This window comes from Bos taurus, chromosome 3 (assembly GCF_002263795.3).
Source record: "Bos taurus isolate L1 Dominette 01449 registration number 42190680 breed Hereford chromosome 3, ARS-UCD2.0, whole genome shotgun sequence".
In the NCBI taxonomy this organism is placed as follows: Eukaryota; Metazoa; Chordata; class Mammalia; order Artiodactyla; family Bovidae; genus Bos; species Bos taurus.
Window position 1 is genome coordinate 49,519,700 of NC_037330.1, and position 19,942 is coordinate 49,539,641.

Consider the following 19,942-nt stretch of genomic DNA (forward strand, 5'->3'; position numbering starts at 1 on the left):
GCCAATTCTGTGTGTTCTCCCTCAGTGCTTTGGTCTCCTGGGTGTGAACGGAGCTGGCAAAACCACCACATTCAAGATGCTCACTGGGGACACCGCAGTGACCTCAGGCGATGCCACTGTCGCAGGCAAGAGGTGAGTGTCCACTTATCCTGTCTCAGGGTGTCTCTCCCAGGTCCTGAGGCACGTCCTCGTCCCCACCCTGTACCTGAGGATGACTCTGAGAGCCTGAAAGATCTGTGTGGAGGTACAGACCTCCCAGCAAACACGGTCTGAAAAGTCTAAGACTATCTGGAGAACTGAATTGAATTGTGATTTTTAAAATATTCCTCCATTAGCATGAATTCTCAGAAAATTCTGGAAGCACCAAATCAGTGGTCATCCTTTGTGGGTCATAAGCCTCTGACCCTTTGATCATGTGATGAACACTGCTGCTGCTAAGTCACTTCAGTCGTGTCCGACTGTGTGTGACCCCATAGACAGCAGCCCACCAGGCTCCCCTGTCCCTGGGATTCTTGTACCTATAAAAATTGCTTCCCATTACCTCTCTTCATATGTTCTTTACAAACAGTTTCAGGGAATTAACTGAGCCCTGAAGCACAGTTATGACCCTACAGGAACCCCTAGGACCCAGATTAAGAACGTCTGTGATGAAGCACCCTTTCTCTGGGTTGAGTATCTACATGGCGCTTGTTCAGGAGCCTTGGAAGCTTTAATCTGCATTGGCTATTTCTGTGCCAACACTTGGCTTTGCTGGCCAAGATTCTTTTATAAAGGGAGAACTGGCATGTGCTCTTGGATTCTGGGAGAGTGCCTGCTGCTCTCTGAAATAAGGAACATGGAAACAGACTGGTCTTGGACAGGACAGGACAGGACAGAAAACATGAGCTGGCATTGTCTGCCTCTTTACAAGCTGCTCCTGGAATAGCAGAGCTCACACATATTGTGCCCAGAGAAAATCTCTGTCCTGGTTTATGAGTGGAGTTAGGCACTGCTGACATGAAACCAACTTCTGCTTACCTGGGAAAGCCATCATCAACATGGCCCAATGCTCCCTGGGTGAGGAGAGTCCTAAGCATTCTTCACTGGCTCGGACAGGATGAATTTGGTTCCCCAGCCTTCCCAGCCTTGATGTTGGGTCTAGAGCAAAGGGAATGGCAGAGGTGGAGCCAGGCCATGACTGGTTCCATCTCATCTTCAGATCTAGCTTGGCCTACAACCAAGTAAATGACTTCATGATGGGAAACAGAAGGGGAGAGGGCAGGGAGTGGAGAGCAAGGGGATGAAATAAGACTTACCATGAGACATCAAAATGAAACACAGGTAAAGTCAAGACAGAAGCTAGAAAGAAACTATAGGTTTAAGGCACAGGATTGGGGCTCTTAAGTGTAGTAGTTCCAGTGGACTTGGTGAAGTACCCTCCTTGCTTCCCTGGGCGATTTTAACTGGCCATACCTAAGAGGTTCTGTCATAGTAGGGAAGTACATGGCCTCTCTCCGTCCCATACCATTGCATCTATCCTTCATTCTTAGACCCTAAGCTATGAGAGAAGGAGGAAGAAAATTGGACCAGTCTATGGTCAGTTTGTTTTTTCATCAAGGCAATATATTTTTTAGCGGAGGAGAATATATTGATTAGAGGGAGTTGATAGAACTCACTTCATCTCTTCATCTCTTCTGCCAGTCTCTTGCTCTGTGTGGTGATCTGATTGGTTCCTCTTTCATTGACAGTATCTCTGTCATTAAATACAAGTTGAAAAGTTCACTTCCATTGGGAAGCATGCATCTTCTCTAGCTACTTCCCAAATATTTGAAAGGGATCAAAAAACATTGCTCATTTTCTTAAGTTTGATCTTCCCTTTGTTTTTAAATTCACACATGAGGTGATCCAATCTAAAAGCACAGCTGTCTTCGGGTAACAGGTATTCAGTTTATCCTAGATAGGGGAATCTAGGAGAATCCAACTGGATTCAAAGCTCAGAACTCCTGGAGTTTATCAGTTTCTAACCAAAGAGCCCCTACTTTGATTCCTAAATGTTGTTCACATTTTTAAAGCAAAAATGGGAAAAGAGGAGAGGGAGCTTTATTATCGTTTTGGCAGAAACTCCTCCAGTCCCAGATCTCTGGTCACCCATTTTGTGAAGGAAACCTACTAATTGTTTTTTCTTCTTGCAGTATTTTGACCAATATTTCTGACGTCCATCAAAGTATGGGCTACTGTCCTCAGTTTGATGCAATCGATGACCTGCTTACTGGGCGAGAACATCTTTACCTTTATGCCCGGCTTCGAGGTGTACCAGCAGAGGAAATTGAGAGGGTAAATTAGCTTGCTTTGTTGTGTCCAGTTAATAGTTTGGTAAACCATGAACCTGCTTCATGAGAATGCATTTATTTAGATATGGGAAAACTAGAGCATGCTATCCGTTAATTCATTCAACAAATGCTCAACTGAGTGTCTGCTGTGTGCCAAGTACTCTTCTGGAAAACAAGGGCATAGCAGTCAACAAAGCAGATGAAAAAAAATTCCCACCGTCCTATCTAACAAAATGATATATGCATTTACCCTTTGATCCAGCCATCCCACTGCTGGGCATTTACCCTGAAGACACACATCCCACAGTACACAAAGACGTATTCAAAAATGCATATTCACTACACTTTAGTCATAAAATATCGGAAATAGCTAAATGTTCAGGTATATAGGAAATTGAATAATTTATGCCATAAATACATGCAACAAGGTCTTATGCAGCTATTTAAAAAAAAACAGGATTTCCCTGGTGGTCCAGCAATTAAGACTCTGTGCTTCCACTGCCAGGGACATGGGTTTGATCCCTTGTTGGGGAACTAAGATCCCACATCCCGTGCCTGGTGTGGCCAAAAAGAAAAATCAAAACCAAAAAAATAGCTCTGTGAATGATACCGACTTTTTTTCAAGCAGATACTGTTAAATGAAGAAAGCAAAGTGTAAAAGAGCACAGGTAGAATGCTACTTTTTCATGTAAGAAAGTAGGACAAATAAGAAAGCATAAATATGTCTGCTTACCTTTACAAATAGAGATACAGGAAGGATTAACTGGAAAACAACGAATGTGGTGATCAGCATGAGGGAAATAGGGTGAAAGGGAAATGGGAGGGAATAACACTTCTGTCAGGATATTTTTTTGTATAGTTTAAACTATTGGAATCACTAAACTATTTGGAATCACTAACATTCTACATATTCAAAAAATAAAACTAAATCAGTAAGAATGAGAAAGAGGTAAAAGTGAAAACAAAAAGAAATCCTAACACTGAAAGCAAATTAAAACCAATTAATCCAATTTTATTTCAAATGAATGTAATAATCATACGGAAGGGGAGGAAAAGAACTAATACAAATAGCTGATGACACAATATTTGATTGTGTATCCTCGGTCCTGGGCAGGCAGAGTGGAGAGAAAGAACTACAAACAAACTATGAGCTCTTCTTAGTCGATTTGTTTTTTATAGAGGCATGGGAAAAGCACTCCTGAAACAATTTTACATGTTTTACAGGACTAAGTAAATGAATAAGTGGGTTTATGTCATTTGGAGCCAGAGTTCTTCCTCTTCCACTCCTAACCATAGTCCATCCAGGACACTGGGTAAGAGGCGTTGTCCCGCTCTGGAAAGGCTGAAGACTATTTCTCAGGGAGTTGCATCCAATGGATGTGAAGCAGACCAAACCATAGCGGGATCTAAGGATCTGAGGGTGGAAAGGAGGCGCCTGGCCCTTGAAGGCCATGAGCCACTCCATAAGTCATCACGTTTCAGCCTCACTAGTCTGTCATCCTGGAGGAGTGAGATCTAGGAGCCCAAGACTTTGAATTGGTGGGGTGTTTGCTTGTTTGTTTTTCCCAAATGGGATTTCTTTCTCCTCCCTAGGTGACAAACTGGAGTATTCAGAGCCTGGGCCTGTCTCTCTATGCAGACCGCCTGGCCGGCACCTACAGTGGAGGAAATAAGCGGAAACTCTCCACAGCCATTGCGCTCATAGGCTGCCCCCCACTGGTGCTGCTGGTGAGGACCCTGGAGGCCACCTGAGGGCCTGTGAGAGCCGAGGGCTGCATCTCTGTGGTTGAGCCGGCAGATTTGGGAACTGCAGCAGTCTCTGTCTGGGTTGTTCCTATACTGCTCATGTTGAGTGAATCAGTCCAGTGTTTGATTCACAGCTCTTGGGGGAAACCAGAGTCAATACACAGTATTACTTTGAGTTCCTGGGAAGCCTCTAGTGGGGCTTTAGGCTCACAGCAGGGAAATTCAGCCCTTCTGCAGAATGTCAGTGACTGGTCAAAACTTACTTCTGCCTGAGGAGGACTGTGAAGGTGAAAGTCGCTCAGTCATGTCCAACTCTTTCTATGGACTGTAGCCTGCCAGGCTCTTCTGTCCATGGAATTCTCCAGGCAAGAATACTGGAGTGGGTTGCCTCTTTGAGGTCCTAATTGGACAGGAGCGCTGGCCTGGAGCAAAGGCTCATGTGGTTCTCGCCAAAGCTAGACCAGGCCCAAGGCCCTTTTCCCAGGCAGTCTGGGGTTCATGAGGGCATGGGTCTTGAAGGGACCCTGAAAAGTCACCTGAGCTTTCTTCCTGCTTCCTTGCAAGCACATGTAGAGAATTTTCTTTTCTTTTTTAAACATAGTTCTATCATTGTTTTAATGAATTTTAAGTCATTCATGGGCTACAGATCTAGAGGCGTGCTGATGTTTCTTCACGCTCCTGATTCGCCCCCTGCCTTCCATGGCCTGTGCTCCCTTCCCTGGCTCTTGCCCACTGGGGAGTGACTTTGTGCACTATCTGCCAGAGAGCAATGTTGCTCAGAGAGGAAGGTGCAGCCAAGGAGGGTGCAGGAACTGGGGGAGGCTGGCTCCCAGCCTGGCCCTCTGCCCTCTGCCTCCCCGCAGGATGAGCCCACCACAGGCATGGACCCCCAGGCACGCCGCATGCTGTGGAACACTATCATGGGCATCATCAGAGAAGGGAGAGCCGTGGTCCTCACTTCCCACAGGCAAGAGATTCCCAGGGGCTGAGGTGGGGCAGGCGGGTGATGGAGTCCAGTCCTCTCAGCCCTCACCTGCTCTCTCCCTGCCCCCAGCATGGAAGAGTGCGAGGCCCTGTGTACCCGGCTGGCCATCATGGTGAAGGGCGCCTTTCAGTGTCTGGGCACCATCCAGCACCTCAAGTCCAAGTAAGGATGTTGTGGGGGGTTGCCTTTGTTACCTTCGGGGGAGAAGTGGGGAGTCAACAAGGCCCTGTGCTCTTTTCTGACACGTGAGATGTCTTGCTGCTCCCCCATGCCATGGGCAGAGGTATCTGAGCCTGATTCTGCAGCAGCAGGTGGAGAAAACCGGCGTGCTGAATGTAGCTCTTCTTTATTGGGCTAACGGCCTGTGGCTGAAGGCTTGCTGAGGCTCCAGATGGGAATTCTGAAAGGGGAAAATGCAGAGCCCAGTTGGGATGAGAGAGGGTCATTACTACTGCCTCATTATCACACCACTTATCCCAACAGTCCAGAACCCGTGACCTATTTAATGAGTCCACAACCAACATAGGAGCAATCCAGAGACCAAACAGCCTGAACAGTCAGTTTCTTTCTGGCATGTCATATGCTTTTTTTTCTCTTTCTTTTTTATTTTTTAAATTATGTAAGTATTATAACATATTTACAGGAGACTTGGAAAATACAGAATCATATGCTTTTGAGTTTGGGAAATAACCATGTATTATATGACAAACCAGCAATGCCAGTAATCTTTAGTAGGATTATCCTGTCCTGATAAATTGTAAACTGCTATAAATAACGTGTTATTAATAACAGTTTGTGTGCCAAAGTGGACAATCACTTAAAATAAGATTTGGATAATAATGCCATACTCCCTTGCCTTCTGATATGTTTTATAAACTAGGAAGGGTGGACTTTAAATTATTACTTATTTATCAAACACATTTTGAGAGCCCAGAATAGAAAAAGTCACCATGGCAGTTGGTGAAAGGAGGAACACATAACCCACTGCATCTGTGCCAAGACACTTCGCCTCGATGTTCCAGGGGAGTGTCTTGCACAGCACACATCAGGCTTCAAACACATCACACGCAACAACAATTGAGGTGAAGGTCTAATAGGTTAGCTGCATCTGGGCACTAGACCCATAATGTCTTGAGTAACTACAGCTTGGACACTATACAGGGACTTCAGCATGTGAGGTCACCAGACCCATGTCAGCAGCTTCCAGTGTCCACCTGCTGGAGAACGGATGCTCCCTACCCCCTTTCCCTCTCAGTCCTCAGTTTCCTGTAGGAGAGCAGGTGAGTGGGAACATTCCTGTGTGAGGGATGGTCACTTTTCTGGGGGTGAAAGGTAAAGGCATTTTATTGTAAAGGGAAACAACCCTGGAACCTGGATGGAGCACTGAAATAATTACACCATGAGGTAAGTGTGAAGGGGTGCCATCTGGCCGTGCACTCACTCTCTAGTGGACCTTTATCCACATGCGAGTGACCTGGTGAGTGAAGGAGGGAGGCATCCATGGCCCTGGATCTGGCAGCTCCATTTGTTCTGGAAGCTTCCCCAGGGAAGCACTGCCTTCCCAAGCCTTTTCTCCCACCAGGCCAGTCTCTTAAAGGCCCAGGCAGTCTTTCCACCTCTGAGGAAGCCCTGGGCAGCCTGTGATCTCTGCACAGGGCTCAGACAACCTTTGACTTCAGCACATACATTAAAGGGAATGGAGCAGGGAACACCTGTGTCTCCAGAAGGTGGACACAGGAAGGTGTGACATAGACCTGGAGACCTACTTCACCACATGAGGCATTAAGACCTCTAAAAACTAGTGTCAAACCACCTCTCCAGGAACCATCATGGCCCTTTTGGTCCTAGTTTTAAACATGCACACAAGATCTATTTTGGTTTAGTTGCTAGGTTGTGTCTGACTCTTTTGCGACCCCATGGAGCCCACCAGGCTCCTCTGTCCATGAGATTTCCCAGGCAAGAATGCTGGAGTGGGTAGCTGCTTCCTTCTCTTCTCAAGATCTATAGTATGGGCCTTTAATCCCCAATATTTGTGATAAGTCTAGTCCTCATTTCAGGATTTCCTTAGATCCAGCTGCTAACAGGCCTGTTCCACACCGCCATGTGCATCCCCCAGGTTTGGAGACGGCTACATTGTCACGATGAAAATCAGGTCCCCAAAGGACGACTTGCTTCCTGACCTGGGTCCGGTGGAGCAGTTCTTCCAGGGCAACTTCCCAGGCAGCGTCCAGAGGGAGCGGCACTATAACATGCTGCAGTTCCAGGTCTCCTCCTCCTCCCTGGCTAGGATCTTCCGGCTGCTCGTCTCCCACAAGGACAGCCTGCTCATCGAGGAGTACTCGGTCACGCAGACCACACTGGACCAGGCAAGGCTGGGGGGTGCCCAGCTGGGCAAAGCCTGGGCTGCAGTGCCCAGCTCAGCTGGAATCTACACAAGGGCAAGGGAGGATGTGCCCAGGTACCAAGTCCCTCTGTCCATTAGGGCAAACTTGGAAACTCAGAAATGGTTTTCTAAGAGTATTTCAGTCATCAACAGACTTCACTGACTTTTTTACAGCATTCTTCCTCACAACACTATGATGTTTTTTCTCCTTCCCAGTTTGTGGCGATGGCCCTTTTTTCCTTTCAAATCATCTCTACTGATGCTTAATTTAAATACAATAGAATGCACCTATTTAAAGTGTACAATTCAGTGAGTTTTGATAAATGTATGTGCCATGTGTCAGGTTTTTTTAACATGATCATTTTTTATTGTGGTAAAATATGTATGTAAAATATATGTAATTATCATTTTTAAGTGGCATTACACTTCAGCGGCATTAAGTACATTCATATTGTTGTACAACCATCACCACCATCCATCTCTAGAAATTTTTCATCTTCCCAAACTGAAACTCTGTACTCATCAAGCGGTAACTCCCAAGAACTGCTCCCCTGGCCACTGTTTTACATTCTGTTGACTACTCTACATACCTCGAAGACGTGGAATCACACAGTATTTGTCCTTCTGCGTCTAGCTTATTTCAGTTAACATAATGCCCTCAAGGTAAATCCATGTGGGAGCCTGTGTCAGAATATCCTCCCTTTTTAAGGTTGAATAATATTCAGTTGTATGTATATACCATGTTTTGTTTATCCATTCATCTATATGGATGTTTGTTTCTGGGTTTCATTGGTTTTTATTTGTTCTTTTTAAAATAAATATCCTTAAAGATTACTCAGCATAGCAGTAGAAACAGGCAAGTCTCTGCTTACTCTCTGGCTCCCAGCACCTTCTTGCCAGCATAAATAGATGGAGGCAGAGACAAGAGTTGGTCACACTGCACATTGAATTGAGAATAGAAAACTGGAGCGATCAGCTCCCGTCTTCCTGGTTTTGATTTTTTAGTTATTCCTGTAGAGGTTTAGGAGGCTACCACTAGCTGAGACTCTGCCTCGTTTACCCATAATCCTCTTGTGGGCAAGCCTTTGGCTTAGCTCACAAGTCTAAGAAGAAGCCCTGTGCCCTGGGCAGGACACAGGCTGCTCCAGCAGAGCTGTACATTAACTGTGGGAAACAACAAAGTGAGTGGGTGGGAGGGTAGGTAGAGGGCGCCCTTTTCTGGAACTATCCACCTACTCTTGCCCTTCTCTTGCCTCCAGGTATTTGTGAACTTTGCTAAACAGCAGAATGAAACTTACGACCTCCCTTTGCACCCTCGAGCTGCAGGAGCCAGCCGACAGGCCAAGGTACCCCTGCCACCCCTTCCCTGTCCACTGCTTGGGGCAGATCCTTGGCTCAGGGACCCAATTGACACACTGGGCCTGCAGGGGCCCCAGACATGCCTCCTGCAGAGAGTCCCACCCATAGCAGCCCTCACCTCCTCCCTGCCACTCCTCACTTGTCTGGGCTGAAGGTAGCTGTGTACCTTCCTTTTATAATCAGGAAACTTTTGGATGGTATCGGAGAACATTTTTGAAAAGAACTTTCTCATATATTTTTGCTTATAGCAAAAAAAAAAAAATTGGATTTTGGAAATAAGCAGGGAAGATAGGAGAGAATATTAAAATATTTCAGTTGTTGGGATACTTGATATATACATCTGGTCTTATGTTTGAGTTTCAAAGTAAGGAAATTAACTGGCACTCATTTCACTGGTGGTCTCATTTGGCTAAAAATCATTCTCTGTTTTATGAAGAGGGCTCTTTGCTCTTTATAAAAATTTCAAGATGATGAAGGAAGTAACAGTAAAAGGTATGTATCCTGGCCTGTCATAACTCTTGGGATACGTGCCTCCACATTCCTGCCCTGACACAGCACCCACGTAAGGAACACATTCATCCCAGTTCCCCAGAAAGAGAACAAAAGAGAGCTGGAGAAAGTCCTGGCGGAGGCGACCTAAGCCTGGGGTGTTAAAGGATCAAATTAATTCAGCCATCCTCTCCTGACTTACCTGGAGAGTAAATCAAATAAAATCAAAGTATGTTTTTCAATAAGCCTAATTTCCCATAAAGTTCTCATTCCTTCCAGTTTCCTGATTATGAGAAAAACCAGGTGCAGGTAATGATTGAAACATTCCTTTCCAAGGCACTATTTGTGATGCATTTTCCCCATTTCTCTTGACCAGCAGAGACCTAATGGCTACTTGGCAAGGCTGACTTTGCCCAGAAATACCTACGTAAAGGCATCTGTCCAGGGAAAATTAGTTCTGCTGAGATTTTACAGCCATTCTTTCTGATTTATAAATCTTATATTTGCTGTTTACACCAGCAGAAAATTATTCTTTGAAAGTAGTTGCAGTTACAAATTCCTTTTGTAACTCAAAATACATAATTTGGTTCCAAAAGTTTTTCCTAAAACTGTCAGTGATCTCCTCACCCCCAGCTGGCATGTGCCCTCATAAAGGGGTAATACCAGGTCATCTCTGGACCTGACAAGGGGCATTCATGATCTGTGATCTGCAGCAGTTAACTCCAAACTTTCCCTCTTACTAGATGTGATCGTTTTCTATTTTGTCTGTCACATTTTAGCATACAGATACTAGAAAACCTACTGCAGCGTATATTTATTAAATCAGCATTTTCCCATAATAAATGTGTGGTTCAAAACCTAACCCTGACTCTGTGACATACAACCTTTATAAAGCTTTGCAAAACCCCTCCTGCAGAGCATTGTACATAAGTAAATGTCATGAAACAAATAGTAATTATATTTTTGTTTACATTATCCCATTTTAAAACAATTTTCTTCTATAGGAAGTGGACAAAGGGAATTCTGCACCTCAAGGGTGACCTTAATTATGATTTCTTGGCTTTTAAGACAGTAAGGACATGATAACTTCCTTGGGCTAAAAAAACAAACCAAAGGCACCATGAGAAATGTTACAGAGGGTGTGGCTAACACACATGTCAACATGTACGTGCATGGTGGGGCATGAATCTTTAAAACATCTGGATCGTAGAGTCAGAACCTGCAGGATCATCGGCTCCAAACATTACAGACAAGGAAATAAACATAACCTGTAAACTTGGATGATCTGATAGACTTCAGTGCCCTCAGCTGAGCTTCCTTCAGAGCTTGACTGATGGCTATTTGACTTAAAGTCTAAACGCCATCGAACCAGAACACCGAGATGAAGAGAGTCCACCTGATCTCCTTCTACACTGCCCAGGTTTTCTGCTGCAGCTTAAAAAGAACTGTAGGCAGCTGAAAGTGCAGGAGCCTTTGCCATATGGTCATTCACACCAGCCAGCATAAGCAATCCCTTGGCAGCAGAAATGAACACAGAGGAGGCACACAGTAGACTCCAAATGGAGGCTTTTTCAGAAGGAAACAGGAACTGACTCGCTCACCTGAAACACCTGATGGGAAACTTACCCAACCAAGGAGTACAAAACGCGTTTCGTCCAGACCACAGGAGAAGCCTTGGTCCGTCTTCCTCCTGCCCGTGGCCTCCATACTGCTCTTATTTCAAGTGGATCTGCTTTTTGTGTGTGTGTATGTATGTGTGTGTTATTTTTCAAGAGAAAATAAAGTGCAAACATACTTTCAACAAACTATCCCAATTCACTCCTCTCCCTGCGTGCACGATCTGGTGTAGTTTTGGACATTCCCTATACCCATAACGCTTGCCATCATTGCCTGAGCTTATGTGAGAGTAATTGCCCCAGGAGTGCCAGTCACAGCAAGCTTCTGTAATGAGCTAGTCTCGATGTTCCATGTCAAGGCTGCTTCACAGGGTTTGAGACAACACCCAACTGGCAATGCGTGTAGACATTATCCACTGTCAGCTGGGTATTATTTGCATCTAGGTTTAGTTCCCTGGTCTGGGAACTAAATCCCGCAAGCCACAAGGTACCACAAAAAATAAATAAATAAAAAATTTGAAATACTAGTCGTGAAACATAAGCAGGGAAACCTCGAGAGGGAGGAGGCATGCACATACTTAGCCTGGGTTTGAGGAGAATTCAAGTGGGAAACTAGACCCAAATCTCCTGAGAACATGTTTAATTTATTGAAAACTTTCCCAATCTGGTTTAATAAGAGAGATTTACAAAGAAGAGGAGGAGAAAATGGAAAGAGTCAGTTTAGAAAACAAGACCACTTGGGAGGTGTTTCAGGAGTATGACTTGCTGCCATATTTTCTAATTTCCTGTTCTTCTTTGGGGAACTCAAGATTTTAGAACAGCTGAGATTAAGAGGATCTCTTTCAGTCTAAGTAAAGAGCTCATAGAGAGCTTGGTTTGTTCCTGCTACTCTAGATCTCCTAGAGAAAGAAGAAGAGGAAAGCGGGGCAGAAAACAGGTCAGCAGAGCGCTGGGCTTGGGAGAAGAGCCTAAGTATTTGCACCAGGACCAGTGAGGAGGAAGTTAGCACCAGCAGCCTGAGGGGCTTGTGGAGAAAGGGGAAAGGTTTTCCCCTAGAAGGACAGCAGTATCCCCTTCCTGAAACAGGCCCCAGAAGCTCTCAGCCCTCTGGACCCAGGCTATTTGGGGCTTGGTTTCCTCAGTGTGGTACTTCAATGCCTCAGCAGGTCCTCTGAGATGAACAAGACTCCTGGTATCCACAGGGCGTAACTGCTGCCACATTTGTCCAAGGTGTTTGTCAAGTTCAAGAAAGCAGAGGCACTAGAAGTTTCAGATTCAGAGACTTAAAGGCTTGTAGAGCTAAAAAAAAAAAAAAAAAAAAGGCTCAGTTTTCAAAGATGAAATCCTTATGTAATTGTTTGATTTACACTATTTTGACAGAAAAGGAAACCAAGTCCCAGAAGGATTCAACTACTTGGCCGGCCATCCAGGCTTCCCTTCAGGCCTCACTCTGGTCCTCCTCTGGTTACTTCACTCGCATGTCTGAAGACACATGCCCATCAGACCCAGAATTCCCTGCCCAGCTGGTGTAAAGTCTGCCTCTAGGGCCCAGTGGGCCTCTTTCCTGGGTCACAGATGGTCCTTGATCTCTCAGGTTCAAGTCTGCTCATGGCTGAGGGCCCTTGGGAAAGCAGGAAAGCGATGAAAAGAGGGGTAAGCCATGGGGCAGCTGGCTCTGCATCACCACCGTCCAACACAGGACTCCAAGGAATCCAAGAAGTTGATAGTTGAGCCTGCCTCACCAAGGAGGGCGTTATTTAGCAGTTTCTTTGCTTAGTTTATTACTTTAAGAATTGAGACATACATGATATGGGAATCCCTCAAAGCTACTCTCCTCAGAGCCTTTCCCAAAGCTCACCATGACACATACTCAGCTTTTCAAGCAGCTGTCTGATATCAAGGCTCAAGCTTTGGCCAAACCAGTCATCCTCTTGGTTCAGCACATTAGCAAATTTCCTAAGGGACCACAACACCTTGTAGCCAAATCCCTTAGTCCTGGCTTGTGGTGAGTTTCAGGAAGGACACGTCATCTACAAAGCACTGCACACACAGCACCTAGTTGACAGGATCCCTGGCACATAGCTCTGCAATTGTGCTATTCTCGTTTTCCGCCAGAGCTTGGAAATCTCTGTGGTCTTGAATGATACTGACTGCTGAGTCCATCCTCTAATGCCAGCTAGAGAAGGAAAAGATAAGAGAGGAGGGGAGAAGAGGGCAGGAGCATCCAGTGCTCCACATCCTGGGTCTAAAGCAGGGCACAAGATACAGCCAATGTCTCTGTGGTATTAATATTCTCATGCGTTATTGTTCAGTTGATAAGCAATGTCCAACTCTTTGGGACCCTATGGCCTGCAGCATGCCAGGCACTTCTGTCCTCTCTTATCTCCTGGAGTTTGCTCAGACTCATGTCCATTGAGTCAGTGATGGTATTTAACCATCTCATCCTCTACCGCCCCCTTCTCCTTTTGCCTTTAGTCTTTCACAGCATCACGGTCTCTCCAGTGAGCCAGCTCTTCACATCAGGTGACCAAAGTATTGAAGCTTCAGCTTCAGCATCAGTCCTTCCAATGAATACTCAGGGTTAATTTCCTTTAGAATTGACTGGTTTGATTTCCTTGCAGTCCAAGGGACTCTCAAGAGTCATCTCCAGCACCAGTTTGAAATCATCAACTCTTCAGCGCTCAGCCTTCTTTATGGTCCAACTCTCACATCCCCACATTCTCATGTGGGAGTCATCAAACTTTCTGAAGGGGCCAGAGAGTGCAATGAACTAAATGAATTGTTTCCAATTCATGCAATGGATGCTATATAGCAGTGGAAATGAATTAATTAAAAATATATATTTCAAAATAGATAAATCTCAAAACTTAATGATTAGCAAAATAGCCAACAGCAGCAGGATAGTAATAGCAAGACCTTCTCTGGCTACTCAATCTAAATTTTCAACTGTCCCATCCCCATCCTGACATCATACCCACTTCTGTGCTTTTTCTTAAATCCTTGGAAGTTATATTATCAAACATACTGTATGTTTTTACTTTCTCTTCTTGTTTATTGTTTCTCTGCTCCCCTAAATACAAACTCCATGAGGGCAGAAATTTTTGTTTAGTTTCTTGTTTTTTCTGGTTGTTGTTAACCAAACCATTTTTAATTTTTAAATTCTTGGCACTACAGAACTAAACTTAAGTGTAACATTCTGCTCTTACATTTCTTATCAACAAATATAACTATACTTCATGAGCCAAAAAGCCCAAAACAAAACTAAAAACAGAAAAGCTTGTGAAACTAAATACGAATCCCAGCATTAACAGCTGAACAGAGAATGTGATTTTTAAATTTTTAGCAAATGATAAAAAGTTGTATAGAAACTGAACACTTAGAAATAATTTAAAACCTGAAAATCACTGACCAGAAATCACACAATTCGATTATATGGACACAAGATTAAAAGTTTATGAGTGAACCTACATTGTTCTAGCTACAGCACCTGCCCTTCTCAGAGGAAAGCCTGGCATTGATTAGATTCTGGGCCACACTAACACTGGCCACAGAATCAGTGATAGCAATCTGCCTTCCAGGACAGCCTTCCATTGGGTCAGCAGTTTTGATCTGGGCCCTGGACATCTGGCAAATCTCATTAATGTTGGTGCCTTGGCCCCTGACTAACCAATTAAGCTATTTAGAATGGTGCGTTCGTGGGTGGTTGGACTAAAGGCATCCAAACTTGCCCAATAGCCTTTTATCTCTGGAAAGCTGGAGTCAATTCTGGTAAATCCAGTCTCACCACGAATCACAGCAAAGTGATGCCATCTGGTTTAACTTAGCCATATGGAGTGGAGAAATGGTGTGTTGCCCTTGAATTGAGTAGGCATGTAGTCGTGGTTCCTCTGGGTCATGGGTAGTGTAGGGATAGCTTGCAGCATCACTGCACCCACCTTGGCAGCCCTCACAGATGACAGATATCCGGCATGGGCTGGTACAAATGGTCATGACTCTTCATTTGGGGACCCAGAGAGCATCTCTAGCATGCCCAGGCAGAGCTGCTTGGCACGCTCGGTGATAGAGCACAGCATGCCAGCGATGATGATGGCCCACTCGGTGAAGCTGCCCAGCATATTTCCCATCCCCAGTGTTAAGATCAGTGCCTGGCCGTAGGAGCCACTCAGTAAGTATCAATATTTGTTGAATTAATGACTAAATAGTGTACCCTGACATTTTTATAAAATCTAAAACACATGAAAGCACTAAAGATTATTTATAGTTACATGTGTGTGCAGTGAAGAATATTATGCTTGAGGATTATGAACACCAAATTCAGGTGTGACTGCTTCTAGGTATGAGGGAGGGAATGACATTCAGGGTGAGATGCAAGGAAGGTCTAACTGTATGTGTAATATTCAAATTTCTTAAAAATATCTGAAGCCAGCATTGTCATATGTCAAGAGTTGATAAAACCAACTGGTGGATACATAGGTATTTTTAAGATTACTCTCTCTACTTTTTGTAGGCTTGAAATAGTTCATTTAAAAACTATCCTATCCACAGGACTTCCCTGTTGGTCCAGTGGTAAAGAATCTGCCTTGCAGTGCAAGGGACGCAGATTTGATCTCTGATCAGGGAGCTAAGATCCTACATGCTGTGGAGCAACTAAGCCTGCGTGCCACAACTGCTGAGCCTGTGCACCACTAGAGAGTCCACGTACCACATTTAGAAAGATCCTGGAGTGTTGGGGGCCAGAGTGAGGTACTCCGCCCATGGCAAAGGTCATGAGGAAGGAGGCTCGACATACGCAAAGGCGGGATCGAGCCTCAGGAGTCCCCCTGGAAATCCTCGAGCGTCTACCCCCATAACCAGAGCCTGCCTACTTTACTACTTTGTGCTCTTACCTACACCTCTGACTTTACGGGGGGCTGTCCCCCACCACCTCTTTCGGAGAAGGAGTTAACCTAGAGCTCCAGTCAATAAAAACTCTTGGGTGTGACAAGAGTGTTTTAACCTACAAACTCCTCTGAAGGTTCTCTAGCCTGCCTGACAGGCTCGTCCGGCCACATGTGATTGCTCACAGCCTCCCAACCGTGAGAGGCACGAGATGCTTTAAACCTTCTAAAAACAGGTTCCTTAGAAAAGTTAGAAAACTATTAGTATAAGTATAATGGGCTGATTAGAAATTGTATTGGTGAAGGGTTTTTCATTTGTTGAGCCAATGTTTGTTGCTAAGTCTCCACATCCCCTGCCCTTACACACATTAATGAATATATAGAAGAAATAAGTATTAACCTTTGATATTAATCACGTTAGACCTTAGGCTAAGTAAATTCTTTCCTTAACTAAAACCCACTACACCCTCACCCTGTAGGAATGTAACTTTACTTGGGTGGCGTCTGTTTTGAGAATAATCAGCCCTGGAGAAATAAGTGTCCTGATTGACTGACCGCTGTCACAAGGAGAGGGTCGTAAATTGTCAGCAGGCCCCCCTGGCCAGAAGATGATGTAACACCCCTAAGACCTCTGTATACATTTGTGTGAAGCACCTGACTTTAATAAAAGTCAGGACTGCTGTCCCCACGTGACTTTTGTATAACATCTTAGTGTATAAAAACAGACTCTGGAAAATAAAGAATTGGGATCAGTTTCTCGAAATACTGGTCTCCCCATGTCGCTCTCTCTCTCACTCTGGCTGAGTCTCCATCTGGAGCGCGGAACCCACCATGCTTACTAATTATGCCTGGGCTTCTAAGGTCCGACCGGGGAGGCCTCAGTGTCTCCTCTCCTTCGGGAGAACGGAAGGACGCCTGCGGCCTACGTAAGTGGTGCAAACTTCTTGTCTTGAAGTTTTATTGGTCTCCCGCGTAAACCAAGCTACTCAGCCTCTTTTCTCCACTGAATTTTCCTACTGAGCTATCCTTATTCTATTACTCTTTATATCTTTAATTAATATCTAATTGAAGCTATTGTATCCTGATCCTCGCCTATGCCGTCTCTCCTTCGAATACCCTGGATCAGCCGGGGCTGGTCCCCGGCACTGGAGGGTGTAACGAAGATCTTGTGTGCTGCAATTAAGACTCCAGGCAGCCAAATAAATAAAAACAAATAAAAACTATCCTATCCAGAACTAATATCTTACACTGCCACCCACTACCCCTAACAATACCACCTCTATCAGAGGCCACCCTTTGCTCCCAGGAATATTCACAGCAGTGTGTTGAGGGCTCTTCTGAATGACAGCTACTCCACTTCTCCCACCCCTGCTACTGGGTCAGAGGATGCCAGATACTGAATCTCACTCGCCTTTGCATCCCATCCCTCCTATGACTTTCACGATTCTCTTACTATAAAATGGATTTTTGGTTAATATTGAACTAGGTAGGATGAAAATGCTAATTTGGGAAACGGCAAGCAGGATCAGCTACATAATTTTGGAGGCCCAGTGCAAAATGAAAGCTTATTAGAAAATTATTTAGAATTTCAAGATGGCAGTTGTGCTCAGATGCTCAGTATTGTCCAACTCTTTGCAACTCCCAGCAAAAATAGTGGAGTGGGGTGCTATTGCCTCCTCCATGGCATCTTCCCCACCCAGGGACTGAGCTACATCTCTTACATCTTCTGCACTGGCAGGTGGATTCTTTACCACTAGTGCCACCGTTAGCAGAGCATTAAATCAAGCACAAGTGCACAGGCCTCACACTCATGAATGCGGCCCTGAGGCCAGGCTTTGAACACAGAACTCATTAAGTAGCCGAATGACTTAAAAGAATAGGCTATGGAGAGGCTCCTAACTATGTACTACATCCACTCATTTCTTCCACAATAACAGAGCAGTGATTTGGAGCCAAATTGCCCAGGCAGAGTCAGCACTTCTCCAGCCTTGTGGTAAGTTTGGCCTGGTCACTAAGCTCTCTTCAGCAGAATGGAATGGAAGTGGCAGGCATGACAGCGGAGTAGAAGTGCCCCTCCATGCGCTTTCCCCAGCTCTGCTGACTGGAACCTGATTTTTGTGGTAACCGTGGAGACAAGTTCAAGGATTCAGGATGGCAGAGCCACAGATAGAAGGCCCTGAGTGTGTGTGTAGAGCAGAACTGCCCAGCAGCGCAGCCCACTCCCCTATACCATTAGGTGGCCCAAACTAGTCTGTGTCTTCATTACATTACAGCAGCCTAGCTTGATTGACTTAAGTGGTGTGATAGAAATACTATTTTTGATTCACCCAACAACCAAAAATAGACTCTTCCAGACAAATCCAATGCTATAACAACCCACTAGGGACTATAAACTGGCAGCACTAGGCTCTGGGCCAGCCCCAAAGAAACAGCCTGGCTTAGAGGGGAAATAATACATACATTCCCTCCAAAAAACTCAAGCAGCTGCTTAGGATGTTAAAGTTCCTTAACAGAGAAAGCCTGTAAACCTCAGTGTGGAAAAATAGATGTCCTCACAAGTGCTGGAAACCCTCCCAGCAAGTCTGGGATGACTGGCCATGAGCTCCGCTCCTTGCTGATCATTCACAACCATTTCTCTAGAGACACAGTAGGCAAGACTGCTGGCCCTGCAATCGAGCTTGGCAGTGTCAGATGGACCAGGGGATGAGACTGTTTTTCAAGCAAGATTGAAACTCCATAGTCATGTAGTTCCCAACAAGGCTATAAACTGTTCCCAAAGCACATAATGACCCAAATCCAACCAGCTACTCATCAGATAACATCCAGAGGTCAAGGATCAGGTGTTATACAACACAGCACATGGCCCAGAGCATGCATGCACGCGCGCGCGCGCGCACACACACACACACACACACACACACATCTTTTTTGGCAACGGACCTTGGTTTTCATAACCACATTCTACTTGAATTTGCTCAGGAGTTTTTTTTTTGTGTTTTTTTTAATAGCTACAAGTAATGAATGCCCATAATATTCCTGTTTTGATAAAAAATGAGTCAGCTATCTGATGATGCTCAAGCAGAGGGTATCTGACCCTGGACTTGCAAAACAGAAATTTGTAACTTGCCAAAGGATACAGCTATGCCGTTGAGAAGATATTTTCAATAAATAGTATTTTCAACAATATTTAGCATATCCCCCAAGAAACTTCTGGACCCTTCATTACAGATTTCATTCAAAATTTAAAGAAGGCCAGAGGGAGACTCAATGTCAGAGATTGGATCAGACTCAAGTCTTAATGATCCCAGTCCTGTCTGCAGCCTGCACTCATACCTCCTACTCTTTTAAATTAAAAAAGCACCAGAGAAACAGACCAGTCTCAAGAAAGGGCCAAAAATTGCATGTATATACTTGTCACACCCTCTTCTCAAAAACATGGTACATCTACAATAACCAGCAAAGAGCACTGCAGTGCTGAAAACACGAGGAGAAACAAACTCTGGGCTTGAAACAGCAGGGTTGGCTAGAGACGAGATCGAAATGATGATGAAACTGTGTGTAGTGGGACTGGGGTAAGGGAGGCCATACCCATCTGGAGACAGGTACATGCCCAAGGTCATGCACACAGCCACGCAGGGAGAACCAGGGCCCGGGACAGAGGCTGGAGGACACAGAAACAATTTGCCTCTCTGATGCTCTCCAACAGCATGGTTCCATGGGATATCCCATGAACAAACACTGTTCATTCAACCTTTTGAGGAGATGAGAAGAATGGCAGATACAGGCCAAACTGGAAATAAGACAAAAGAACTTAAGAAAGCTAAAGAAGCCATTCAGAATAACACTCCAGTGCTGACACTCCCTGGAGCTCTGGGAAGAGACTCGGTTAATCCAAGGAGGCCAAACATGAGCTTTCCATCAGGCCAAGGTTGAAAAACAAAGGGCGCAGAGATAAAACAGGCAGCAGTGTTCAGGGACCCCTCACTGTAAAGAGGAGCACAGTTTTCAGAGTGTGCCTAAAACTCCAAACATGCAGACCTGGAGGCTCACCACTTCATGAAATGACTTCATTTTGGAGAACACCGATGAAAATGTCACTACTTAAGGTTAGCCAGAGCGGGGAAAGGGATGCTGGCCTTATCTAAAACCACTGAAGTTGTGGTCAGCAGCAGAGCCAG

General features: G+C 44.9%; 1 protein-coding gene and 1 pseudogene across 1 annotated transcript in view; one reads left to right on the top strand and one right to left on the bottom strand.

Annotated features, from left to right (window-relative positions):
- The window catches only part of ABCA4 (ATP binding cassette subfamily A member 4), a 143,912-nt gene extending 132,839 nt beyond the window's left edge, over positions 1 to 11,073 (top strand). Inside the window, 8 exon segments of the mRNA NM_174221.2 lie at positions 26 to 132; positions 2,172 to 2,313; positions 3,903 to 4,037; positions 4,919 to 5,022; positions 5,110 to 5,202; positions 7,157 to 7,406; positions 8,683 to 8,769; positions 10,276 to 11,073. Of these exon segments, the coding sequence (NP_776646.1) occupies positions 26 to 132; positions 2,172 to 2,313; positions 3,903 to 4,037; positions 4,919 to 5,022; positions 5,110 to 5,202; positions 7,157 to 7,406; positions 8,683 to 8,769; positions 10,276 to 10,311 (954 nt within the window). The 3' untranslated portion in view covers positions 10,312 to 11,073.
- Positions 11,074 to 14,361: 3,288 nt separating this feature from the next.
- On the bottom strand, positions 14,362 to 15,011 carry LOC783590 (poly(rC)-binding protein 1-like; annotated as a pseudogene).
- Positions 15,012 to 19,942: the final 4,931 nt, after the last annotated feature.